The following is a 26,720-nucleotide window of genomic DNA, read 5'->3' as shown; positions in this document are numbered from 1 at the left end:
AGTCCCAAGTTCGGGTCGCGAGTCTGAACTTGGGAGGAACGCGCCCCGGGTCCCCGCCCTTCCCGGACTGCCCCATCCCCATCCCCCGCAACTGGGAGCGCGCAGGCGCAGCCGGCCGGGAGTCCCGTCAGCGGTCCCGGAGCCAGTGGCCGCGCCCGTGCCGGTAGCGCCGCTGCCACCGCTCACCATGGGCCCGGGTCCTCGGCTGCTGCTACCTCTCTTGCTTTGCGTGGGGCTCGGCGCGCTTGTGTCTTCTTCGGGGGCCGGGGGCTTCCGCAAGCGAGGCCCCTCTGTGACAGCCAAGGTGACCGAGAGCGGCGGGCAGCAACTTCCCCTGTTGCGGGCGGGGCCCTGGGGGCGCTTTGGATACTGGGACCTCGGTGTCAGGGCGGGCGAGGAGGAGGCTTCCCGGGCTCTGGGGGACTGGAGGCGGCCGCCGGGCTGGGTGGGAGGGGACTGCTCGCGTGCGGGGAGGCCGGCGCTCCCAGGGAGACCCTGGGGGAGCTGGGCTGAGGCCAGCCTGCCCCCGCCGCAGGCTGCTTGGACTTCTTGTCCCGGGTCGGTGGTCCGAGGAGATCAGCTTGTGGGTAGGAGAGGCTTCCGGAACCGGCTGGCCAGTTCTCCAGGAAGGAGACTGCCCAAGTACTTCCTTCGGCGTGGCCTGGGCTCGGGAGCGGAGCGAGAGGAATGCGGTGGGGACGGGACCCGCAAAGGAGAGGCACTCGGAGTCCAGGGCTTGCAGCCGCCCGCCCGCCGCGTGGTCTCCACTGTGGCCGCGGTGGCTTCGGGCAGGCGTTAAAGCGCCTCGTTCAGATGAGAGACTACCCTCCGCCTCTTTTGGGGAACCGTCGTCCTCTCCCGGGAAGGGGAGGTGCGCCTTCAACTTCGGCGGGCAGGTGGCCCCGGCTGTGGGCTACGCCAGGCCGGGCGAAGGCGGCACCTGTAGACCTGGGGCGGCCTCCACGGCGGGGGACGGGGGCGGAGGGCTGCCACAAAGTGCGTCTTTAAGGCTTCCTCGTGCTTAACTCCACTTCAGTTCTTTTTTCAGCATATTTAACCAAGGGTAGACGATAATGGGAGAGTGCAGGGAGAGGGAGGGGATAATTTGGTGCCCGTGATCACCACTTCTAGAAAACCCACTGGCAATAGTGTCTTGGAAACTGAAGCCGGAGGGGCGGGCTGCAGCTGAAAGTGGTCTTCATCAGTCTGGGGTTTGTCAGTGGAAACGATACTAATCAGGGACTAGAATACTTACATGCTCTACAGCAGGCGCCACCTGAGGACGGGGAAGACTAGGGGTGGGGAGGAGGAGGTCCAGCTCAGCATCTGGTGTCGCAGAAAGGACATGCCACGCTGTGGGCGGGGTTGATAAACAGCCTGATGGTTTTGAGAAGCTCTGATCTCACTCCCAGCCTCTTGATCTTGTAGGCGTATCTAACTTTGGGAAATGATTTGTGCAAGGCCACAGAGCTGAATAGGGTCTCTGGAGATAAAGCCATAAACATAAAATTCGCACAATTATGAAATGTTAGAGGAAATAAACTTCAATATACGTTGGGTGACATTTTAAAATATCTGAAAAATGAGAAAAACCAGCGCAGGGAAGATTTAGGAGGCAAAGGGAACTGCATGTGCGTAGGTCCTCCAACAGGAAAGCCCTCCCTGCATTCAGAGGATGTGGAGAGGATGGTGTGGCTTCAGCACAGCATGAGAGGTGACTTGAGATGAGGTTGGAGGCGTGAGCAGCAGCGGGATCACACAGGGCCTTAGAGGCTGCAGGTAGGCGTGCGGGTATTGAGACAATTTTTCTTAAAATTTGAAGTCTTATTCTGCAGTCAGAGCCACTGAAGGGTTTTAAGCATAAGAATGGCATGATTTCGACCGGGCGCGGTGGCTCACGCCTGTAATCCCAGCACTTTGGGAGGCCGAGGTGGGTGGATCACGAATGTCAGGAGTTCAAGAATGGCATGATCTCAGTATATACTCTTGAGAAATTTATGTGGTCACTCAGTGGAGAGTGAACTGGGAGGTCATTCAGGGCACCATGCCAGAGTCCAGATGGTGGCTTGGATTAGGGTGGTAATCATTGAAATGGGGAGCAAGGAAAGGACTTGAAACAGATTTTGGAGGGATAACTAACAGGAGTTGCTGACGGTTTAGAAAGTGGGGTGAGGGAGAGGGAATAGGAGGAATAGGTTTGCCAAATAAGATACAGGAAGCCCAGTTAGATGTGAATTTCAGATTAACAGTGAATAAATGTTTTTAGTGTAAGTACATCCCCTGTAATATTTGGGAACAAGTTTCACCTGGGAAACTTTTTAAACCTGCTGATGCAGAGACCCGCCACAGAGCAAGTCAATCACAATCTGTATGGGTGGGGCTCAGTATCCTATCGTTTAGAAGCTTTCGGTGATTCTGATGTGCAGGCAGCATGGGCTGGGAACCACTGGAAGATGGAGCCAAGAGAGGAGGAAGCTGGTGGCTGCAGAAGGGGAAGGGTTTGAGCATCCTAAACCCTTGTCGGTGACACTGTCACTGAGGGAGAGTTTGCATGTACCCTACTCTCAGAATTGTTACTTAACATGTCATTTTTTCCCCCTACCGAATTTGTCATTAAGTTCTGAAAGCTAATTGTGTAGGTGCGTCTTAAACAAATCTGCTCTGTGAAATTACTTTTTCATGAACTTCTAAAGACAACTGAATCTATTGGGAAATGATGTTCAAAATAATTTCTCTGAGTGCAGGCAAGTACATTAATTGGCCATTGCTCTAGTATATTGTTTTCCCCAGCAGTGTTTTTGTTTACCTGTGGTTTCATTTAAAAATAAGAATCTGTAAATAAGAGAGGTGTGAGGTGCTATTCTGCCCACATGGCCCATTAGTGGCATTAACTTCGTCCACACATCCTACTGCTTGGCCAGCCTGGCAGCTTCCTGCCCCAGCCATAGAGGCTCAGGTGGGGGCTCTGGCTCATTGGACTCCAAATCCACAGAATTATATTTGCTGACCTATATTTTTGAATGCCATGGGATCTGTGCAGGATCCGGCATCAGGAGTGTGTGAAATAATGCCACCATCCTTCCAGCTGTACACATATTACAGCTTGCAAGCACATTAGCATGTAGTGGCCAGGAGGCTGTGGCTAGATGGCCTTGGACAAGTTATCTAGTGTCCACAGCTCCGTTTCCTCCTCTGTCAAATGGAGATAGAAATCATCCCTACCTGGGAGGGCTTTGCGCATTAGATGAGGTAAAGCAGATGTCTTAGTCCATTTGTGTTGCTATAAAAGAATACTTGAGGCTGGGCAATTTATGAAGAAAAAAGGTTTATTTAGCTCACGATTCTGTCAGCTGGAAGATTCAAGTTTCGGCATCTGGTGACAGCCTCAGACTGCTTCCACTCGTGGCGGAAGATGGTAGGGAACAGGCATGTGCAGATCACGTGGTGAGAGAGGAAGCTGAGGGGTGTGGTGTCAGCTTCCTTTTAAAACCAGTTCTCATGGGAACTAACAAAGTGAGAACCCACTCAATTCTGAGATGGCACCAAGCCTTTCATGAGGGATCTACGCCCATGACTCAAACACCTCACATTAGGCCCCACCTCCAACACTGGGATCAAACATCTAAACCATAGCAGCAGGTAAAGCACATAGTCCATAGTCCCTGATTGCAGAAGTCACTTGTTAGTGTTATTTGTGTTTATCTTCTGAATCCTAGTGTGACAGCGCAGACATGAATCATTTATTTTACAGATGAAGAAAGGAAGTTCAGAGTTTAATTTGCTGAAGGTTCCATGGCCATTGAGTAGTGGAGCTGCATTTGAGAACAGTTTCTTCCACATCACGGCTCATGTACTGGGTGTGTTCCCTAGTTACTTTGGAAATGGAATCAGGATTAATTCCACAGGGGTTTGGGCCAGGCTGTGTGAGTGCCTCCTCCCTTTTCCTCTACCTCCTCCCACCTCCAATGCTGTGTAATTTCCAAATGACTTTCAAGGGCAGCCTTGAGGGAAAAAACAAGTGACTGAGGTGCCCACCCCCAAAGTCTAGCATGGAATCCAATATCACCTTTCCCAGGAAGCCCACACTGATCTCCACAGATAATCACCACCCCTTACCATGACACCTCATCTGTACTTATCTTATAAAATCGGACTTCTCATTATATTATAGCATTCATGTATGTGTTTTCTGTTGGACTGAAGCTCCTTGAGGGTAGGAGCTTTGTAGCCCCAGCCCACCCCTGGCCCAGCACTGGGCCTTGTTCCCAGAGGCACTCAGCAACATCGAAGATGAATCTAGTGGTGAGAGGGTTTAGAGTGAGAGCGTTTGCTGGCAGCTGTCTCACCTCCTGTCTAGGAATGTGTGTGCCCAGGTTCTCCTTGAGTATCATTTGACATTGAACCATTTAACATTTGACTGCCTCCTTCTGCTGACCTTTAGCTGGCCCCCAGGGAGCTCAAAACACTGTTTCTGCTCCTTAGGGTCTCCCTGGCTAAACTGGGAGAGCCCTATTAACAAAAACCAGTTTAGCGAGAGGCAGCCTTGAAACCTGGGCTGTCACACACATAGTCGGGAAATCTTGGTAAATCACGTAACCGCCCTCATTCCACTTTTCTGATTTGTAAATTAGTGATAATAGTTCCTGTCCCACCTTTCCCGGGTGTGGTGAGGATGAATTATATAAGATGATGTGGGTTACCCACACTGAGACCACCACTAAGTCATGTTTGTTTCCTTCCCTCTTCCTTCCTGCTCCTCCTCCAGTTTCTGCCCCTTTGTTTAAACGCCTCTCCTGGCTGGGCGCTGTGGCTCATGCCTGTAATCCCAGCACTTTGGGAGGCCAAGGTGGGCAGATCACTTAAGGTCAGGAGTTCAAGACCCAGCCTGGCCAATATGGTGAAACCGTCTCTACTAAAAATACAAAAAGTAGCCGGGTGTGGTGGTGCACACCTGTAATCCCAGTTACTCAGGAGGCTGAGGCACAAGAGTCACTTGAACCTGGGAGACAGGGGTTGCAGTGAGCCAAGATTGTGCCACTGCACTCCAGCCTGGGTGACAGAATGAGATTCGGTCTGAGTAAATAAGTAAATAAATAAATGTCTTTTCCGTCTCCCTCATACATTCCTTCCTTCACCACCCCAGTGCAGACCATTATGACCTTATTCTTGAACTGGTGTAAAAGCCTGCAGATTCTCTTTCTCTCCCCATATGAGTAACATTCACAGAGCCTCGCTTGACCCTATTCTTTCTCTTCTCTCTGTTGCCTAACAAAACTCATGCTTAGGCTGGCATCTCTCCTCTGCCTTCTGGAACTGGTGGGCAGCTTCTTTCCTGGCCCCCCACCCACTCTAACCCCTAGTTGTGGTCAGAAGGGCAGCTTTGCTTCTCTGCACACAGGCTACATTTCCTGCCTAGATGCATTGGTTCCAGAAAGAAGTCTGCCAGACAGGGCTCACCCCCATCCTTGTTTGGGGAGATGACTCCCCTCCTCCCAGGCCTGCCTCCCTTCAAGCCTTCCTCCTTAGCCTCACTGTCCTGCAGGCCTAGGCGTACAGTGTTTGGGGGGCATTTGTCACACACTGCCCTGTACTGTGGTTATGGGTTTGCCTATCCTATCTCTTTATTTTAAACTGCCTTAGGATAGGGACTCTCTTACACAGTTTGTGCCTTCACATTGCCTTTTATGTAACCTTGCATAAATACTTGTTGACAAAATAAGATTTGATTTTATCCTTTCCATTAGAGTTGGGAAAACCTGCTGTGTGTTCTCATGCTCACTCATGAAGCTGAAGGATATTTTGATTTGGAGAAAAAATTATAATAATACATGTGCTAGGCTATGTGTAAAAAAATGTGATTTTTGCTGAAGAGTTATGTTGGGTGACAGGTACTTTTTGTTCATCTGCTCATGTTGCTCTCCCAGATCTTACTCCCTTCCTTCCTAAACATTCACAGGTTTTGTTTTCTCTTCTTTATTTTAAAAGTCCTATTCAACATAGTGTTGGAAGTTCTAGCCAGGGCAATCAGGCAGGAGAAAGAAATAAAGGATATTCGATTAGGAAAAGATCAAGTCAAATTGTCCCTGTTTGCAGATGACATGATTGTATATTTAGAAAACTCCAGCGTCTCAGCCCAAAATCTCCTTAAGCTGATAAGCAACTTCAGCAAAGTCTCAGGATACAAAATCAATGTGCAAAAATCACAAGCATTCTTATACACCAATAAAAGACAAACAGAGAGCCAAATCATGAGTGAACTCCCATTCACAGTTGCTTCAAAGAGAATAAAATACCTAGGAATCCAACTTACAAGGGATGTGAAGGACCTCTTCAAGGAGAACTACAAACTACTGCTCAACGAAATAAAAGAGGACACAAACAAATGGAAGAACATTGCATGCTCATGGATAGGAAGAATCAATATCGTGGAAATGGCCATACTGGCCCAAGGTAACGTATAGATTCAATGCCATCCCCATTAAGCTACCAATGATTTTCTTCACAGAATTGGAAAAAACTACTTTAAAGTTCATATGGAACCAAAAAAGAGCCTGCATTGCCAAGACAATCCTAAGCCAAAAGAACAAAGCTGGAGGCATCACGCTACCTGACTTCAAACTATACTACAAGGCTACAGTAACCAAAACAGCATGATACTGGTACCAAAACAGAGACGTAGACCAATGGAACAGAACAGAGCCCTGATAAATAATACCATACATCTACAACCATCTGATCTTTGACAAACCAGACAAAAACAAGAAATGGGGAAAGGATTTCCTATTTAATAAATGGGTGCTGGAAAAACTGGCTAGCCATATGTAGAAAGCTGAACTGGATCCCTTCCTTACACGTTTTTTTTTTTTGTTTTGTTTTGTTTTGTTTTGTTTTGTTTTGTTTTGTTTTGAGACAGAGTCTCACTCTGTCGCCCAGGCTGGAGTCCAGTGGCCGGATCTCAGCTCATTGCAAGCTCCGCCTCCCGGGTTTACGCCATTCTCCTGCCTCAGCCTCCCGAGTAGCTGGGACTACAGGCACCCGCAACCTCGCCCGGCTAGTTTTTGTATTTTTTAGTAGAGACCGGGTTTCACCGGGTTAGCCAGGATGGTCTCGATCTCCTGACCTTGTGATCCACCCGTCTTGGCCTCCCAAAGTGCTGGGATTACAGGCTTGAGCCACTGTGCCCGGCTTCCTTACACGTTATAAAAAATTAATTCAAGATGGATTAAAGACTTAAATGTTAGACCTAAAACCACAAAAACCCTAGAAGAAAACCTAGGCAATACCATTCAGGACATAGGCATGGGCAAGGACTTCATGACTAAAATACCAAAAGCAATGGCAACAAAAGCCAAAATTGACAAATGGGATCTAATTAAACTAAAGAGCTTCTGCACAGCAAAAGAAACTACCATCAAAGTGAACAGGCAACCTACAGAATGGGAGAAAATTTCTGCAATCTACCCATCTGACAAAGGGCTAATACCCAGAATCTACAAAGAACTTAAACAAATTTACAAGAAAAAAACAATCCCATCAAAGAGTGGGCAAAGGATATGAACAGACCTTCTCAAAAGAAGACATTTATGCAGCCAACAGACACATGAAAAAATGCTCATCATCACTGGTCATCAGAGAAATGCAAATCAAAACTACAATGAGATACCATCTCCACACCAGTTAGACTGGTGATCATTAAAAAGTTAGGAAACAACAGATGCTGGAGAGGATGTGGAGAAATAAGAACGCTTTTACACTGTTGGTGGGAGTGTAAATTAGGTCAACCATTGTGGAAGACAGTCTAGATCCTCAAGGATCTAGATCTAGAAATACCATTTGACCCAGCGATCCCATTACTGGGTATATACCCAATTATAAATCATGCTACTATAAAGACACATGTACACGTATGTTTATTGCAGCATTATTCACGTTAGGAAAGACTTGGATCCAACCCAAATGTCCATCAATGATAGATTGGATGAAGAAAATGTGGCACATATCCACCATGGAATACTATGCAGCCATTAAAAAGGATGAGTTCATGTCCTTTGCAGGGACATGGATGCAGCTGGAAACCATCATTCTCACCAAACTATTGCAAGAGCAGAAAACCAAACACCGCATGTTCTCACTCATAAGTGGGAATTGAACAATGAGATCACTTGGACACAGGAAGGGGAACATCACACCCCGGGGCCTGTTGTGGGGTGGGGACGGGGGAGGGATAACATTAGGAGATATACCTAATGTAAATGACGAGTTAATGGGTGCAGCACACCAACATGGCACATGTATACATATGTAACAAACCTGCACGTTGTGCACATGTACCCTAGAACATAAAGTATAATTTAAAAAATAAAGTCTGGAAGGCTCTTCTAGTGTGTTGTACAATGTTTCTTTAAGGTTTCATCTCTGGCTTCCTGGTGTTGCTTCGTTATTGCTGGTTATTGAATTTACACCTTGGCTTGCAAATCCCTTTGGAGAAACTGCTTCTGGCAGAAGCCAGCTCTGCACTGACCTGGCTCATGGGTGTGTTGAAGCTGCCTCCTATCCCAAGCCATGCTGAATGGCACTGCTTTAATACACTGCTCCATCTCAAGGGCAGGGCCCTTCATGCATTCTCTAAAGCTCTTCTATATAAGTAATAATAAAAGTTTAGCTGCTTTGGCCATGTAAAAATTGTAAAATGCCACATGGAACACTAAATATCACATCACCCTGTGACAGACGTGCTGATGTATTGGCAGAAGCTCTTGTCTTGAGCAGAAGCTTGACAGTCTTTACTTAGTGATTTTTCTAAACTGTAAGACATCTTTTTTCCTTGACAACCCTTCTTATATTTTTTAAAGCCATCTCTTGAATGTCTTTTTTTACCCATTCAAACAGTAAATTGGTTCATATAATCTAAACGCGCTAATAGAATGCCCTTCGACTCTGTGGCCTTTTCAAGCGTTCTATGTCAGAATCATCTTAGCACAGTGATTTGTGAAGCAAAATGCATATAATGTTGTTTCAGATGAGACAGTTTAAAACAAGTCCAAGAGAACCTGTATGGTTTTACCTGCAAAAAGAGGACCCACATTCACTTCTGGCTATGTGTTTTCTTTTTTCTGTTCTGAAATATTGGGTTAGGGAAAGCAAATTCTACCTGGGTAACTTGGGAACAAAAGGACTGAATTCAGTGTCTGAGTTTACAGGGTGATGGCTTTGTCAGGACCCAAGCTTAATGTCTGCTGTCCTTTGGAAAGCTGGGGCCCTGGTGCTTTACTGTGCTTGGACATGAATGGCAGGCCTTTTGAAGGACTGCTGTGTTTCATCATTTTCATCATCTCCTGGATGGCAGACATCTGTTGAGAATTCACTGCAAATTTAGGACTGTTTGAAATTACAAAAAAAAAAAAAAAAAAAAAAAATTGGATGGTTAGCCTGTTCCCTCACAATCTTTTTTTTTTTTTTTTTTTGGTCCTGCCAAGATTAGAGAGCATTACTTTCTAAGAGAGCAACATTTTCTATTCTAATCTTCATCCATAAAGCCAGGAAATGGGAAGTAGCAGCAGTGTTTCTCTGGGGTATGGGAAGAGAAGAATTACTGAAGACTTCATTGGCCAACCCTGACAGAATTGAGTCAGCCTTTAAACTCAATACCTGGTACAGTGCCAGGCCCATGGGTGGTGGTTAATGTTTGTTGAATGAATATTTGTGAGTGAGATGCACCCACGCAATAGTTTTAAAGTACCTTTAATTGATGTCATGCTCCTTTATAAAATACTGATGGGCAGGGCTTTTGTATGTGGATCAATTCTCAGATTTTAATTTTGGCTTACCTTATATTTGTGCTTTTCCACCTTATAACCTTCCACTTTGCCTTTCCACTGCACACAGGTTTTCTTTGATGTGAGGATTGGAGACAGAGATGTTGGCAGAATTGTGATTGGCCTCTTTGGAAAAGTTGTGCCCAAGACGGTAGAAAATTTTGTTGCTCTAGCAACAGGAGAGGTATGTCTCAGTTTTATTTCCTTTCAACTGGATCTTCTTTCTTTTAAGACAAATATAAAGATGTCTTCTGAGAAAATAAGTATTCAGTTAGTATCTCAGATGAACCTTACCACATTTGACTTTATTTTCCAATAAAATATGTATTATCTGGGCACTCAGTGACCTTAGGCTTCTGGAAATTCGGAGAAAATAATCATCAAGTGAAAATAAGGGGCCGGGCGCGGTGGCTCACGCCTGTAATCTCAGCACTTTGGGAGGCCGAGGCGGGCAGATCACGAGGTCAGGAGATCGAGACCGTCCTGGCTAACATGGTGAAACCTCGTCTCTACTAAAAATAAAAAATAAAAAAAAATTAGCCGGGCGTGGTGGCAGGTGCCTGTAGTCCCAGCTACTCGGGAGGCTGAGGCAGGAGAATGGCTTGAACCCTAGGGGCGGAGCTTGCAGTGAGCCGAGATTGTGCCACTGCACTCCAGCCTGGGCGACACAGAGAGACTCCTTCTCAAAAAAAAAGAAAAGAAAATATGGTTTGCTCTCTTTTAACTTATTCACATTAATACTTTACTTACATATTTATTTTTTGGTCAGCTAATGATAAATTTCTCTCAGTAAACCATAGCTGGGACATAATCAAGTTCTGTAGACATTTTATTTAATTTTCTCAGTTTGTCCTTTCTAGATCAACACTGAGTTTATCTTTTAGTATGGCCTCTGTTACTTGTTATTCAACTGAAATAATCTCTTTAGAAAGGATATGGATATAAAGGAAGCAAGTTTCATCGTGTCATCAAGGATTTCATGATTCAAGGAGGTGACATCACCGCTGGAGATGGCACTGGGGGTAATGTCTTTGCATTTTTTCCTTTCCCATTTACCAAACCGAAACCTAAGATTAAGCCAGTATATGAACCCAGTCCATTGAAATCCAGAGCTAAGGAACACAGTTGTAAAGACGACTCTACCTCTTTAAGAAGCATGGAGTTTGGGGGACTCATCTCTAGCAGCATCTCGACAGGTATGAGGGAGGCGTCCTCATTTTAAGCAGGATTGTTTTGGTGTTTATTGTCTTTCCATAATCGAGCTGTATTCATTTTGCAGTTATTAAAATACCAGACTACTAGTCGGTAGCCATACAGAAAAATATCTTCCGTAGGAAGGAAAAGTTGTGGAACGTGAAGCTGCATTCCCCTGGGATGGCAGCGCGCTACAGAGGTGGGCATTGCAGGTAGAAAACGGGCCTCACACCAGGAGGGTGAGACTAGAGTTAGCAGCAGGGTCACAGTGCACTTTCTTCCTTCTTTCAAAATCTTTCATCATATTGACAAAAAACAAAACCAAAAAACAAGTCCAAGAGAACTTTTAAGGTTTAACCTGCAAAAAAGTGACTCACACTCTTGGCTCTGTGTTTTCTTTTTTCTGTTCTAAAATGATGGGTTGGAGAAAGCAAATTCTACTTAGGTAACTTGGGAACAGGAGGACTGAATCCAGTGTCTGAGTTTACAGGGTGGTGGCTTTGTCAGGACCCAAGCTTACTATTTGCTGTCCTTTGGACAAAGCTGGGAACTAATAATGTTTTAAAGTTAAAGTAATAGCTGAGTTGTGAGAATTGTAATGCGAACTGACTCTTATAAACAAAGTTGGAGTTCAATAAAGTAGAAATAGTTAAATTTAGAGAGTTTCAAATCTCCTTCGGCTTATTGTTTCTCATTGAGGATTATAGCTATCCAGCTCCATATACTGTTTTCTCTTAAAAGTATAGTGAGTTCTTTTCTTTAACATACACTATATATGTAACTCCAAAGAGTTTAAATTTACTTTAGATTTAAGATTTTTAATTCAACAAATACTGGTTTGGGTGGATATTTGTTGTCTATTTTTAAAGCAACAGGACATTTTCAAGCACTATTTCTAATTTTATGTTTATTGCAATGGTTCATTTATAACAAAAAAATGACTGCTATTAGGTGCTTTGATTTGCCAGGCACTTTGTGAAGATTATTTTTAGTTCTTACAAAAATGCTGAGAGGTATGGGAATGTAGACTGGAGTGGAGGAAGGCATTTAGGTTACCCCAGGCAATGGGATTTGCTGAGGATGCTTGTGGATCTCACTGGAAAACCCTGCAGCACTGGTGCCCGTGCCCGTGCCCTTGGTGCTGGCATCTCACCTTCCTGCCATAGGAATGGTGCCGCCAGGAATGGTGACTGAGCTTCACTCTGCCCTCTTCTCTGCTACCTTTTTTTTTCTCACTACTTTCCCCGCCCAGTGTGTGTCTTGCCTTAAAATTCTCTGAATTTTGGAGACGATGTTTTGGGCAATTTAAATATAGCCTAGACCCTTCTGTAGGAGCACTCTCCTACAAGGCCACTTCAAGTGTCACTGACCAACCAGTTATAAATTGCTTGGCTTATATCCACTTCTGGGCTTTTTTTTTTTTTTTCTTTTGAGACACAGTCTCACTCTGTCACCCAGGCTGAAGTGCAATGGCATGATCTTGGCTCATTACAACCTCTGCCTCCCAGGTTCAAGCGATTCTCCTGCCTCAACCTCCCAAGTAGCTGGGATTGCAGGCACCCACCACCAAGCCTGGCTGATTTTTTTTTGTATTTTTAGTAGAGACGGGGTTTCACCATGTTAGCCAGGATGGTCTCGGTCTCCTAATGTTGTGATCCACCCGCCTCGGCCTCCCAAAGTGCTGGGATTACAGTCATGAGCCACTGCTCCCAGCCTACTTCTGGGTTTTCTAACTGAATCAGAATTTTGAAGTTGGCAACTGACAGATAAGGGGCCCTGCAGAAGGGGAGATGGGCCTGGCAGACCCTTGAGGTGTTGGAGGATGGTCAGATCCTTCTCATGGTTTGTGGATAAAGGTCTTCCACTCTGCCTGCTGCTTTGCTAGAACTCCAGACCTCCTGCCTTGCTTTGGTTCTCCTGTTCAAGGCTGACCACTGGGTGCTCCCAATTGCCATCATCCTCTGGGTCCTGATGGGTCCTGAAGTTGCTGGGACCAACAACTTCCAGATCAGCTGCTATTGTTCTTGGTGCTGAGGCAAGAAAAAACACCAGCTTTAGAGTCAGAAAGTCAGATGTTCAAATTCTGCTCTGCTGTTTTCAAGTTTTGTAACCTCTGTTTTCCACTGTAAAACAGGACAGAGAATACCTACTCTTCAGGGCTGTTATGAGAATTCACTGTGGGTGTATATTGAATGCTTGGTGCATCCTGGTTGGGTGCTGAGTAACACCCAATCCTGGATAAGTCACAGGACTGTCCTGAGCTTTCAGCCTCAGGAAACAGGTACACAGCCACTAGGATGGCTCACACACCTTTTCATCTGGCTTTAGGATGTTTTCCTGACCTTCAGTTCCTTCTCACTTCAGAGCGAAATCATGGTCCTGCTTGATCAAGGTTTGGCCCTTGGTTTGAGGCCAGAGAGCATCCCGCCATCTTGTGCCATATTTAAGGCTTTCTTTGTTCATTTTAGGCCCTAGTGCCCTGCTTCCTTAAGGAGTTAATTTTATTCCCTCCTTCACTTCTCCTTATGTTTGAACATGTATTCCCCATCCCTACCTCCTATAGGGTTCCAATAACTGATTCCTCTAAGGCCTTATGAACCCTTTGAAGAGTTGACTTTTGGAAGACATCTGTTGACTCTCTTCCTTGTTTTGTCTCAGGTGTGAGCATCTATGGTGAGACATTTCCAGATGAGAACTTCAAGCTGAAGCACTATGGCATTGGGTGGGTCAGTATGGCCAATGCTGGGCCTGACACCAATGGCTCTCAGTTCTTTATCACCTTGACCAAGCCCACCTGGTTGGACGGCAAACATGTGGTATTTGGAAAAGTCATCGATGGGATGGTAAATTGATACACTTTTTTCCTTTCAAAGCTTCATATTTTTATTGAGAGTACTTTCAATAATTTATTTTAATCTTAAAATATGCTTGTTAGAGATCCATTATATAGCTGACTGGCCTCTTCAAAGGGGAATAAATTATATATGGTATGGCATTTTAATTATTAGGGTCATTGGTGCAGCAGCTAGGGACTTGACAAGGAGAAATTAAGGACTTAAGTTGATTTATTTTACTACTTGATATAAATGTAAAGCCCTTTTTAATGGAACCAAAATATACCAGGACCCCATATATACACACAATGGGATATTATTCAGTCTTCAAAAGGAAAGATATTCTGAGGACATTATGCTAAGTGAAATAAACCAGTCATAGGAAGACAAATACTGTATGATTTCATTTATATAAAATATCTAAAGTGGTCACATTGATAGAAACAGAAAGTAGAATGGTAGTTGCCAGGGGCTGGGGATAGGGGTAAATGGGATGTTGTATTTAATAAGGCTTTCAGTTTTGCAAGATGAAAAATTCTGGATATTTGTTGCACAACAGTGTAAATATACTCAACACCACTGCACTGTGCACTTACAAATGAGTAAGATGGCACATTTTATGTTATGTGTTTCTTACCAGAATTAAAAATAGTTAAAAACAAAGCAAAACAAAACAACCCCAGAATCCCATCTGGTTCAGCTCAGACACCCAGGTTACATTCACAGAGACATGGTACAGCAACTAAAGATTATCGAAGAGAATTTGAATCTATACTGTTGGGTCTCAAAGAATGTCAAAGCAGTCCAATTCACAACCCATAGAAACACTTCGTAACACCCTCCTTCCCTCTGTTTTTCAACATTTCTGCCTCACGGATGCCTAAAGTAGCTCTCTCAGCTCCTAAACTGGTTACTGTAAAGTCTGCCCACCCCAGGCCTGGACCATCCTTGTCTCCCTTGCCCTCTTCTAAGTTTCATTTTATTTTGTTTCCATGTGACTTATTCTGCCTCCCTCATCCAAATGTAAATAAACCAGTCTTGCTCACCGCAGTTCCTTCACAACTAACTGCTCTTCTGATTCTATCCAACACAAGTTTGGGAACTGAGCTAGTAGCCTCAAGGCTATTTGCGAAACCCACCAAAAACCTACTTTCTTGGTCCTCGACCAGTCCTAACTTCCTTCAGTGTGAACTACGGTACTGCTGGGCTTGTGAAGCCTTCCAGGGTAGAGAAAGGCGCATTCACAGCAGTGTAGGGGGCTGGTTACATTAGTATTGGGCTCAACTTATAGGTTAATGACTTGGGTCACCTTTAAATGGACAAACCTAGAACTAGGTCCATTTCTGAATCTGCTTTCTGGCCCATACATGTGAAGACCTATTATAGCATGGAGCTGAAACTGACTCAGACTTCATGTTAACTGTTAACCAGGTGAATGGAAATGCCTTTTACTAGAGCTGGGTGTTTACAAAAATATCTACTTTTTTAGAATATAAAATGCGTATTTAAAAAGAAGTGAGGAAATATACCAGTGTGGTCTCTGAGTAAGAAGGTCATGGGTGAATTTTATTATGTTATGTTTATATTTTCTAAATATTCTAAGTTTTCTACAGTTAGCGTGCGTGATCTTAGTAGTCATAAAAAACAAACAAACCAACCTTATTTCCTTCCCACTTGGGCTTTTGGAGTTGGCTTTGGTTTAACCTTTGGATTGCTATAGCTGCTGGTCAGAATTAAACCACGTGTCTACTTTTCCCTCACCAGACAGTGGTGCACTCCATAGAGCTCCAAGCAACTGATGGGCATGACCGTCCACTCACCAACTGCTCAATTGTCAACAGTGGCAAGATAGATGTGAAAACGCCTTTTGTGGTTGAGGTCGCTGACTGGTGACACAACTGGCAGAAAACAAGGATACGCTTTGGCGGGGTGTGTGTGTGTGTGTGTGTGTGTGTGTGTGTGTGTGTGTATGTGTGTGTGTGTGGTGTCTTTCAATTATTTGCTTTGTTTTGTTTTTTTCCTTTTTTACTTTCTATTTTCTATCCCAGATCACAGGAAAGTTATAAAAATCAAACCATCAGCCTTTAGTTTGCTTGAACTTTAGTAAACCAACTGCTTAGGGACTTTCAACTTAAATATATACACTTCCTCAAGTGGTACTATTTTTAAAGTAAAAAAACTTTGAATTGGCTATTTTTTTAATGCAATAATGTTTTTTTCTGAATTCATTATGATCCCCATATTGGGTAATGCTGAAGATTTGTCTGAAACAGATGAGGATATTGAGTTTATTATTTTGTATCCAAACAGAAATTCAGGTAAAGGGAAATCTGACTAGTGTAATCTGAGATATGTCATAGGGATTTCTTCCTAACAAAAAGGTGCTTTGCTGTTCTTTATATTAAATACTTTTTTACATAGATCAACTCTTTTTGCAATACTTCTTAAAAATGTAAAGTTCTTTAAAAAATATACAAAAATACACTTAGCATTAACAATGAACAGATTAGAAAGATTTTATAAATCAAACTATAAACACAATTAGATAACTCAGAAATTATGCCCATCCACATCTCATATACTTAAGCTGATTATTTACTTATTGTTATTCAGTGTAACATTTTTAGAAAGTTATCTTGAGCCCAGTTGCAATAGGAATATTTTTTATTACTTACATAAGGGGATTAAGACTCAGGCTATAAGGTCTGGGGATGGTGGCTCACGCCTGTAATCCCAGCACTTTGGGAGGCTGACACAGGAGAATTGCTCGAGCCCAGGAGTTTGAGACCAGCCTGGGCAACAACAGTGAGACCCTGTCTCTACAAAAACCAAAATTAGCTGGTCATGTTGGTGCACATCTATAGTTCCAGTTACTCAGGAGGCTGAGGTGGGAGGATCGCTTGAGTCCAGGAGGTCAAGGCTGCAGTGAGCTGTGATTGCCCCAGGCAACAGAGTGAGACCCTGTCTCAAACAACACCACCACCACCACCACCCACTCAGGCTATATTTAAACTAGATGAGGCCAGGTGTGGTGGCACATGTCTGCAGTCCCAGCTACTGAAGAGGCTGAGGTGGGATGACTGCTGAAGCCCAGGAATTCAGGGCTATAGTGAGCTATACTGATTGGGTATCTGTACTGTTTGGCATCAATATGGTGGCCACCGGGGAGCATGGGACCACCAGGTTGCCTAAGGAGGGGTGAACTGGACCAGGCTGGAAACAGAGCAGGTCAAAACTTCTGTGCTGGTCAGTAGTGGGATCATACCTGTGAATTGCCACTGCACTCCAGCCTGGGCAACATAGCAAGACCCTATCCTTTTTTAAAAAAATAACTAATGGGAAAGTGAAATTCTACTGGGGCCTTGTCATAACATACCTGGCTATAATAGAGTGTCCTTGATCTCTGTTCAGATGGGAAGTGTTGTCTGTTAGAAAACAGTGCCATTGCTTCTCATCCAGGACTCATGCAGTGAGGATCCATCTCGAGTTGTATTCTAAGAAAATTGCCTCAATGAGAGATGAATTGAGTATTCCCACTGCTGATTCGCAAATTGCTACAACACTCTTGGACAGCAATTTGTTAATTTTTTTCCAACAAATACTTTTTGAGGGTCTTTGATCTGCCAGGTACCAGTTTGACTTTTGAGGATACAACAATGGACAGAACAGGGCCTCATGGGGCTTACAGTCTAGTGGGGGAAGACAGAGAATAAACAAGGAAACAAGTACACAGGGTGATGAGTGCTGTGAAAATATATATATATATATATCTCTCCATGTCTGCTGGAGAGGCTGGGAGAGAAGCATTGTTGGAGTGCAAGGCCTCTTGGGGCCCTCTTGGTTCTCTTGGGCCTCTTGAGGGATGGCATTTGTGCTAAGGCCTGAAGGAAAGGTAGGAAGCAGCAAGAAGGGCCTTCCAGGAGGAAGGAAGAGAAAATATGAAGGTCCCAAGATAAGGATGAGGGAATTCCAGGGCAGAAGAGAAAACCAGTGTGTTAGGGCCTGGTGCGAAAAGGGGAGCGGGATGGGGGTGCGGTCACAGGTGAGGCTGAAACTGGACCAGTTTGGGCCTGGGTGCCAAGGTGTGTCTTTGGTCATGGTACACGGAAAGGTTATCTGTTTGAAGTTGGGGAGGGGCATGATGTGATCTGTGTCTAAGAATTATTATTTTATCTGCTATAAGGAGAATTTTTATAGGGGGGCTAAAAGTGGAAGCAGTCCTTATCAGGAAACCCAAACATTCATAACCTTGGAATTTCTCACTCCTGGGATTGGCTTTAGAAAGTGATCCAAAATTGTAAGGGACATGAGTGTTTCAGTCAGCCCAGCATTTAGTCTGCTTGCTCTGGTGATGGCTGCCCAATTTCTTATTTTTCTTTTGAGAAATCACATCCTTCCCTCACCTAGCTCTAGTCCTTAGGGTGGGCTGAGCCTACAGATGGGTACACACCTGGCCTGGCAGACTCATTAATTAACTCACTTGATAAATATTATCAATAATATAGGCTGGGATAGAGCTGCAAACAAATAGTGTCACCCCTTGTGGTTCCTGTGAAAGTGACAAATTATACTACATGAATATATAACACAACATCAGGGAGCAATAAGTCAGTGAAGTCAGGGAAAGCGAATAGACAGTGAAGGGGTGGTCAGTGGGGGCTGAAGGAAGTGAGGGAGCACCAAGCCGTGGGGACAGTGGGGGAACTGTGTGAAGGCAGAGGGGACAAGAACAGTGGTCATCAGTGATGGGCAGGCTGGGTGGGTTCAGGAAACAGCAAAGGGGCCAGATGAACAGAGCAAGGGAGGTGGGACAGGGAGCAGGGCTGTCCTGTTGGCCATCCAGAACATTCCCTTGCCCTGGCTCCAGTGACTGGCTCAGACCTAGGTGCTGGACCTCAGTCATGTGAATGAGCCATCATTGGATTTCCGGAATGATTGGGAAAGAGCTGCCGTCTTTCTGAAAGAGAATATAAAGGAACAGGCCTAAGAGCGAAGTCAGCACAGAAAGAAGTGGCCCAGAAGACAGAAAGGTTCCGAAAACATCATTTAGCTGCTGTGTCCAGCTGTGCCCAAAGCTAATCCACACTTAGCTTTTCGCTCTGTAAACTAATACATTTTCCTTTTTCTTAAGCCAAGGCAAACTGATTTCCTTTGACTTGCAACCTAAAGTCTTTACCAAATATAGCAATACTGAAAATTTTTTATGTGTAAAGATGTGAATTGCAGAATATTTATGATAGCAAAATACTGGGAGCAACTTCAATGTCCCAAAATGGTTGTAAAGCACACATCCCATAATAGAATAGTATGCATTCATTAAGACTGATGTTAGAGAACTGAGTAACATGAGAAAATGATTGTTTTAAAGAAAAAGCAGAAATTCTGTATGCAGCATGATCTCAATTATGTAAACACATTCTCATAAAGCAAATGCAACAAAATGCAAATTCACATAAGTAAATGCAAATGGTGGGATTTTTAAACTATATTTTTACTTTTTTTGGTTTTTAATTTTTCTCTAGCGTGCATTTCTTTTTAATAATTAGAAAAAGAAAACAATTCTTTTTAATTTTAAATGAAGATAACATGGAGGAAAAATCGGAAACAAATGACCTCTTGTATATGCAAAAGTGCTTTACATCTCAGTGTCCAAGAGCACATAGCCAGCACTCTCCCCCATGCAGAAGGACATGCGCTTTACACCACACATGCCATCTAGGTTTTCCACTACTGTGAGCATACATGACTTCTCTCTAGTGACAAGGCAAAAAGTGCTTCATTTGGGAAGTGCTGAAATTCTGAGCCCACTAGTGCACCAGTGGTAAATTATCATGTTATCTATCATGCCAGATGACCAAGAGCTAAGGACATACCCCTGCTAAAAACAGTTTATTTCTTGTACACCAAGGGTCAGGCCTCATACAGAAACCATGAGCAAACTGATGACTATGAAAATAGGAAATGTTACTTTTTATAGTCTAATGTTTTCTGCAAAAGCTTTTGAAATAAATAGTTCACTGTTTTGCAGATCACGTTACTAAAAAGAAACATTTATAGTTGTGGGCGGATGTGGAATCAGAGGAAAATTTACACTGGACACCACCACCAAGCCCAAATTATTATAATTTAGTCTTGAATCACTTTAATCAACACTTTAAAATATTTTGGTATTCTTAGCCATAATTTATTTTGTTCTCTTATAAGTGCTCTTTAGCAATTTTCTGGATCATCAAATAAGGGTTCAGTACAATTTACTTTTGGGTCAATTAGTTGGAATGACACTTTCGGAATTATCAATTACTTTATTTCTGATGAATTTTTAGGTTTTGAACAGGACTCACCAACCTCATTTCTCAGTTCAGCCGTTTTGAATTACATAAAGACAAAAACATGGCAAGGATTTTACAGCAGGAAAATGATTTGTTTTTGTTTTTCAACATTCCTATAATCCAGAGAGCTGAAGAAATCTTTGATCTAGAAAGCTTAGAAATTCAAAGCCCCCTCAACCACTGTTTTTTTTTTTTTTTTTTTCAAATTAAGGAAGAATTAAAAACAGTATTTGTAATGGAAAATTGTGGTGCCATTAAGTACATAACGGCTTTTACTTAAGTCTGTAATTCATCTTGTGGATTTAAGATTTTGGCCAAGAGTAAGTTTTAGGTGTGATATAACATAAGTTCCTCCAAGGTTTGCTAGTGTTACTGACATTCTAGAGTGGTGGAAAAACAACTGGCATTGATGCAGAATTGGAGTGACTAGTACCAGGAATCAAGTCAGAAAAAAAGACCATCTGACAAATAGTAAGAGTTAATACAAAATTAATTTTAAAATCCCACCCTAGGCCGGGCGCTGTGGCTCATGCCTGTAGTCCCAGCACTTTGGGAGGCCGAGTCAGGCGGATCACAAGGTCAGGAGTTTGAGACCAGCCTGGCCAATATGGTGAAACCCCATCTCTACTGAAAATACAAAAATTAGCTGGGCATGGTGGTGGGCACCTGTAGTCCCAGCTACTCGAGAGGCTGAGGCAGGAGAATCACTTGAACCCAGGAGGTGGAGGTTGCAGTGAGCCGAGATTATGCCACTGCACTCCAGCCTGGGCAACAGAGTAAGACTCAGTCTCAAAAAAAAAAAAAAAAAAAAAAAAATTCCCACCCTAGTTAGATTAGGATGCAGAGGATTCACAGATTTGGAGGATTTGGAGGACCCAACTTACCAAAACCCCTTCTATCACCCACTTTTAAAGTTTTATTAGCAGTCAGGTACCCTTCCACCCCCATTAACTTTTCAGAGCATGTGAAGGACTTCCTTCCTGGAGCACGGTGGGCCTTCAAAGCGCTGTTAAAACTACAGTCGCCTTCTGTCCGAGGTGGTAACATTATGTCCTGTTATAGATATCCTGCATCTATTTCCAGGATCCAGATATCTCTATATGAAAATGACCCTTTTTCTTCTCTGGTCTTAAAGGACAAGCCTGCTTCTGGTGCCTTTTCTGGACACCAGGAGCTGCACTCTGACAAAATGTCCAGGGTAAAGGAGGAAGAACTGGTCAGCCTGGAGCAGAGAAACTCCAGACTTGATTTAACCATGTCTGCTTGAAGCATAGCCTGTCTTACAAAGACTTCAGAACTCCTGAATTGGCTCCAAGCCTTGTGCGAGGTGCTCTCTGCTGGCTTCAGCCCCTCGTTATCCTCCAGGCTCACTGACTTTCCTTCAGGACCTTGACTGAAGCTGTATTCTGATTTGGGGCTTTGTAACTTGCTGATGTCCCTGCAACACCCTTCCCTTTCTCCTTTGCTTTTCCTGGCTAATTACTCCTATATTCTTTAGGTCTCAACTTCAGTGTCACTATCTCAGAGAAGGGCCCTGGCCTGCCCAAATCTAGGTATCTTACCTATGTACAAGTAAACCTCTTTTTTTCCTTAATAACACTTAACACATACTTTATAATTACAATTGTTCAAGTATTTATCCAGCCAATATCACATTATTCTGTAAGTTTCATAAGGGCAAGGATTCTAGTTTACCAAGGTCGAATTTGGAAAGATACCAAGGTTTTAGAAAAACACCATGTTGCCTGCTGTGATGAAGAAAAGTTACTATACTAGGTATGAAAGTTCGTGTAAAAGATGACAATTTCTAAGTGAATGGTATCTTTTATTTTTTATTACATTTAAAATACCGTACTTATTTTGTCCAATCATCTTGATATTTGCTTGAGTTGCTGAGCACTGGACTGTTGCTTTAAAGGGTGGCTCATGTCTGAAACCCCCACTACAAAGTCACCAGCCTCTTGCAGTAGCCATGCTGGCATTGTTTGATTTTGTGCCTGCTCCTTCTAGAAGTATTGAGGTGTTTTTTTGTTTGTTTTTTTCTAATTAAAAAGAAATCGAACATTTTAAAATGCACAACATGAAAATAATTTGAAGTGCCTCAGGACTGTGGTTCTCAAACTTTATGGTGCATCAGAATCACCCGGAGGGTTAGTCAGATTTCCAGACTGCCTGATTCAGCAAGTCTGGGATAGGGCATGAAAAGTTGTACAAAGTTCTTGGGTGATGCTGATGCTACTGGTTCAGAGTCCACACTTATTTTTTTTTTTTTTGAGACGGAGTCTTGCTCTGTCATCCAGCCTGGAGTGCAGTGACTGGATGGCAGCTCACTGCAAGCTCCGCCTCCCGGGTTTACGCCATTCTCCTGCCTCAGCCTCCCGAGTAGCTGGGACTACAGGCGCCAGCCACCTCGCCCGGCTAGTTTTTTGTATTTTTAGTAGAGATGGGGTTTCACCGTGTTAGCCAGGATGGTCTCAATCTCCTGACCTCGTGATCTGCCCGTCTCGGCCTCCCAAAGTGCTGGGATTACAGGCTTGAGCCACCGCGCCCGGCCCCAGAGTCCACACTTTGAAAACCACTGCCCTGGGGTGTCACAAAGCTATGGTTTGTAATCACTGAATTAGCTTAGGTATTTGTAAAAAGAATACACATTTAAGAGATCATCCAAATATGTAGTTACATAATCCATTAACCACTCTGTGTCAGACTGGTGAGCAAACTATAGACAGTTAGTTTTCAGAACAAGGAGGACGTAACAAATCACAATTGGAATCTGGGAAGATGTTAGCTGGTCCTGATTTCAAGGTCATTTACTCAAAGCACAGTTCTGAAACCCCTGCTACAGAATTTGCAGCCAGCACTGAACTGGGGGCCAGAACATAGGCTGCCATCCCCTCACCCATTCAACAGTTGTTCTTAACACTGGCTCTGGGTCTCGCACTGGAGAAACCGTCCACAAGTCAGATGCTACCCCTGCTCTGATGGAGTTCACATTCTTTGAAGGAGAAAGGCAGTAACAAGTACACAAATAAACAGGATAACTTCAGATGGTCATAGCAGCTCTGAAGGAAGTAACAATAGAATAATGGTTTGGAGTGGGGCCTAGGGTGCTACTTTAGATGGGTGACTGAAGAGGAACTCTTTGAAAAGGTGACATTTAAGCTGGTACCTAATGGGTAAGAATGAGCCAGCTTTTGAAGAGGGATGAAAAGGGTTTCAGGCAGAGACTGGTAGGTCCAAAGGTCTTGTGGAGAGACCAAGGTTGGCATGTTCTAGGAACTGAAAGGCCACTGTTGCCAGTGAGCACCTGTAGGAAGAATGTAGGAAGAATTTAGAGAGGGCAGCAGAAATTTAAATGTTTTTCTTAGTGGGAATGGAATCTACTGGAGAACTTTGAGCAAGAAAGTGATGTGATCTGATCAACATTTTAAAAAGATCACCTTGGTTATTGTGTCAAGAATGGACTGCAGTAAAAATGAAATCAGAGAGCCCTGGGAGGAGGCTGCTGTTAGCACGGAGCTTTGTTTAATCAAGTGAGATTGGAAAGCACTTTGCAATTTATAACATTGTGGAAATATTAGCAGCTATTGCAATACTAGTTCTGACTTAAGCATTCATGTCTGGTTCGGAATTGCACATAGGCCACACAACTATAATCCCAGCACTTTGGGAGGCTGAGATGGGAGGATTGCTTGAGCCCAGGAGTTCAAGACTAGCCTGGGCAACATGGTGAAACCCTGTCTCTACAGAAAATACTAAGATATATATGTATATTATATATATCATAAGATCTGTCTCTCTCTCTCTCTCTTAGCTGGGCGTAGTGGCATGTGCCTGTAGTCCCAGCTACTTTGTATGCTGAGGTGGGATGATTGCTTGTTTCCAGGAGGTGGAGACTGTAGTGAGCCGAGATCATGACACTGTACTCCGGCCTGGGTGACAGCGGGAGACCCCGTCTCCAAAAAAAACACATAAATACAATTCTATTGTGAGGCTGATTAGGGAGTGGATTCGCCCAAGCTCTGTAGATGAAAGATTCAAATCCAGATCCCTTATTAACTGGTATCCTTGGTCAAGTTATTTCACTTCTCTAAGCTTCCTTTTTCTCACTATAATGTGGAATAAGAATACACACATCTTTAAAGATGTTGTGAAGCTTCAATGAGATAGCCCATGAACACGATTTAGCCCAGTGCCTCTTGGCCCCTAAACTAGTCTTCATTCATGTTAGCTACTATTTTTATTAATGGCTCTGATCTTCAATTTCTTCTTCAATAAAATGGGGCACTAAAAACTACTCCGTAAAGAACTTAACGTGATAAAATATGCAAAACCCTAGTCCAACAACATATGACATCCAGTAGAAACTCAGTACATAGGAGTACATAGGAGTATCTAAATGACGTAGAATATTGTAGCTAGGGACACCAATGATGTCACTGTAACTACTGTTAAGTGTAATGAAGACAGAAAATGGTTCACATTCTATAGACCAGATTTACAATCACACTCTTAGGACACAAATTTTTTTTCTAGTAAATTAGGTGTATTCCAATGACTTAACATATATAATATGCCCTCCTTCCCATCACACAAAAATAGATGCCCCTTCGCCCTCATCAGAATCCAGTCTGTCACTATGTATCTGCACAGACAGAAAACAAACGTTGCAGACATTTTGGTTTTGAGTTAGTGCCTGCTACTTCCCTGGTTTCAAAATCTGCTGAATTCAAAATCTGTAATTATCATCAAGAATAAAAACCAAAACAAAGCCAAAATGAAAATGATTACTTGCAAGGAGCAGAGAGACTGGAGGAAAATAGCCTTAATCACTGAACTTTATGTCCAATTCATTAAGATGAAAAAACCCTTCCTAGTAAATGACCAACAATTCCAGAAAGCAAGGATTACATCTGTATTCTTTAGGTAATTAACACAGTGCCTTAATCCAGTGGGGGAACCCAAATGCATTTCATTGAACAAACGAGTGAATGAATGAATATACAACTTCCCAATTATGTATAGGGCATCTATTGAGACCACTACCCAAATTTGTCCTTCCTGCTTCTGCAGAGTCTCTTTCTGTGGCCTCATATAACACCCCCAAGTGTTGAACAGATGTTCTCTTGGTACTGGATTCTGAAGGACTTACAAAAGTCAATAAATAATTCAAGGAGATGGCTAAAGGGTAGGTCATAAACCATCTCCCTCAATTGGTGGTCACTAATACAGGTGTGTACCAGAGTCAACTCGGTGGTGTTTTTAACTACCCAAGGACAGGTCTCTGGCCAGATTTATTGATTCAGAATCCCAACTGATTCTGATGCAAATCTCTGGTTTAGAACTACTGTTTTAGGATTGTAGAGGTTGCCAGGGATGTGAGACCACTAACTGGTATGTGTGCCAAAAGCTCTCCTGCACCCCATGACAGACAGTGTTACTTGATCACTACACCCTTACTCTCTGAGCCTGCACTCATTCAAAAGCCTTTATTGTTCTTACTGTGGTAAGATATACATGACATAAAATTTATTTTAACCATTTTTAGTGTATAATACTATGGCATTAAGTACATTACCTTGTTAAGCAACAATCACCACCGTCCAGCTCCAGAACGTTTTCATCTTCCCCAGCTGAAACCTATTAAACACTAATTCCCCATATCCTCTTTTCCCCCAGCCTCTGTCAACCAAAGTTCCACTTTCTGTCTCTATAAATTTGACTATTCTAGATACTTCATAGAAATGGAATCATACAGTATTTGCTTTTTTGTGACTGGCTTATGTCTCTGAATGTCTTCAAGGTTCATCTATGTTGCAGCATGTGTCAGAATTTCCTTTTCATACATTCTTCCATCACTGGACACTTGGGTTGTTTCCACCTTTTGGCTACTATGAATATATGCTATGAACATGGATAAATGTATTAGTCCGTTCTCACATTTCTATAAAGGACTGCCCAAGACTGAGTAATTTATAAAGGAAAGAAGTTTAATTGACTCACAGTTCCACATGGCTGGGGAGGCCTCAGGAAACTTACAATCATGGCAGAAGGGGAAGCAAACACATCCTTCTTCACATGATGGCAGGAAGGAGAGGTGCCAAGCAAAAGGGGGAAAAGACCCTTATAAAACCATCGGATCTCATGAGAACTCACTCACTATCATAAGAACAGCAGCATGGGGGTAACTGCCCCCATGAGTCAATTACCTCCCAGCAGGTCCCTCCGACGACCTGCGGTCATTATGGGAACTACGATCAATTCAAGATGAGATTTGGTTGGGGACACAGCCAAACCATTATACAAATAGCTGTTTGAGTCCCTGCTTTCTTCTTTTAGGTATATATCCAGAAGTGGAAGTGCTGAATCACATAGCAATTCAATGCCTAATTTTTTGAAGAAGTTATACCATTTCCCACAGAGGCTGCAACCATTTCACACTTCCACAAGCAATGTACAGTTACAAGGGTTCTAATTTCTCCTCCTCCTCTTATGATATTAGAAATAAACATCTATGTGAATGTGTGAGAGGTTTTGTGTGTGCATAT

General features: G+C 43.4%; 2 protein-coding genes across 6 annotated transcripts in view; one reads left to right on the top strand and one right to left on the bottom strand.

The window, feature by feature from the left end:
* Positions 1-103: 103 nt before the first annotated feature.
* On the top strand, positions 104-26,695 carry PPIC (peptidylprolyl isomerase C). 2 transcript variants are annotated; one of them, XM_078003880.1, is made up of 5 exons: positions 104-304; positions 9,886-9,999; positions 10,744-10,837; positions 13,668-13,852; positions 26,512-26,695. In XM_078003880.1, exons 1-5 carry the CDS (start codon positions 188-190, stop codon positions 26,536-26,538), a joined length of 537 nt encoding a protein of 178 aa, XP_077860006.1. In that variant the 5' UTR covers positions 104-187; the 3' UTR covers positions 26,539-26,695.
* The window catches only part of SNX24 (sorting nexin 24), a 191,014-nt gene continuing 176,963 nt past the window's right edge, over positions 12,670-26,720 (bottom strand). The window contains exons 9-10 of one of the 4 annotated variants that reach the window (XM_078003871.1): positions 26,176-26,244; positions 13,009-13,039 (exon numbers count right to left, since the gene is read on the bottom strand). In XM_078003871.1, the coding sequence (XP_077859997.1) occupies positions 26,214-26,244 (31 nt within the window). In that variant the 3' untranslated portion in view covers positions 13,009-13,039; positions 26,176-26,213. Of the gene's footprint in view, positions 13,040-26,175; positions 26,245-26,720 lie in introns of those variants that run through there. The other 3 variants (XM_078003870.1, XM_015140644.3, XM_078003868.1) reach the window with 3 other exon arrangements.

The sequence above is a fragment of the Macaca mulatta genome, chromosome 6 (assembly GCF_049350105.2).
Source record: "Macaca mulatta isolate MMU2019108-1 chromosome 6, T2T-MMU8v2.0, whole genome shotgun sequence".
Lineage (NCBI taxonomy): Eukaryota > Metazoa > Chordata > Mammalia > Primates > Cercopithecidae > Macaca > Macaca mulatta.
This window is presented reverse-complemented; position numbering and strand designations above follow the sequence as displayed.

Bases quoted from the DNA above. Each gene is read 5' to 3' on its own strand.
- PPIC (XM_078003880.1), top strand. From the start codon at position 188: ATGGGCCCGGGTCCTCGGCTGCTGCTACCTCTCTTGCTTTGCGTGGGG. The intron at 10,838-13,667 runs GTAATGTCTTTG...GTTTTGTCTCAG, and splicing joins CGCTGGAGATGGCACTGGGG to GTGTGAGCATCTATGGTGAG. The intron at 13,853-26,511 runs GTAAATTGATAC...TTCTTCTTTTAG, and splicing joins GAAAAGTCATCGATGGGATG to GTATATATCCAGAAGTGGAA.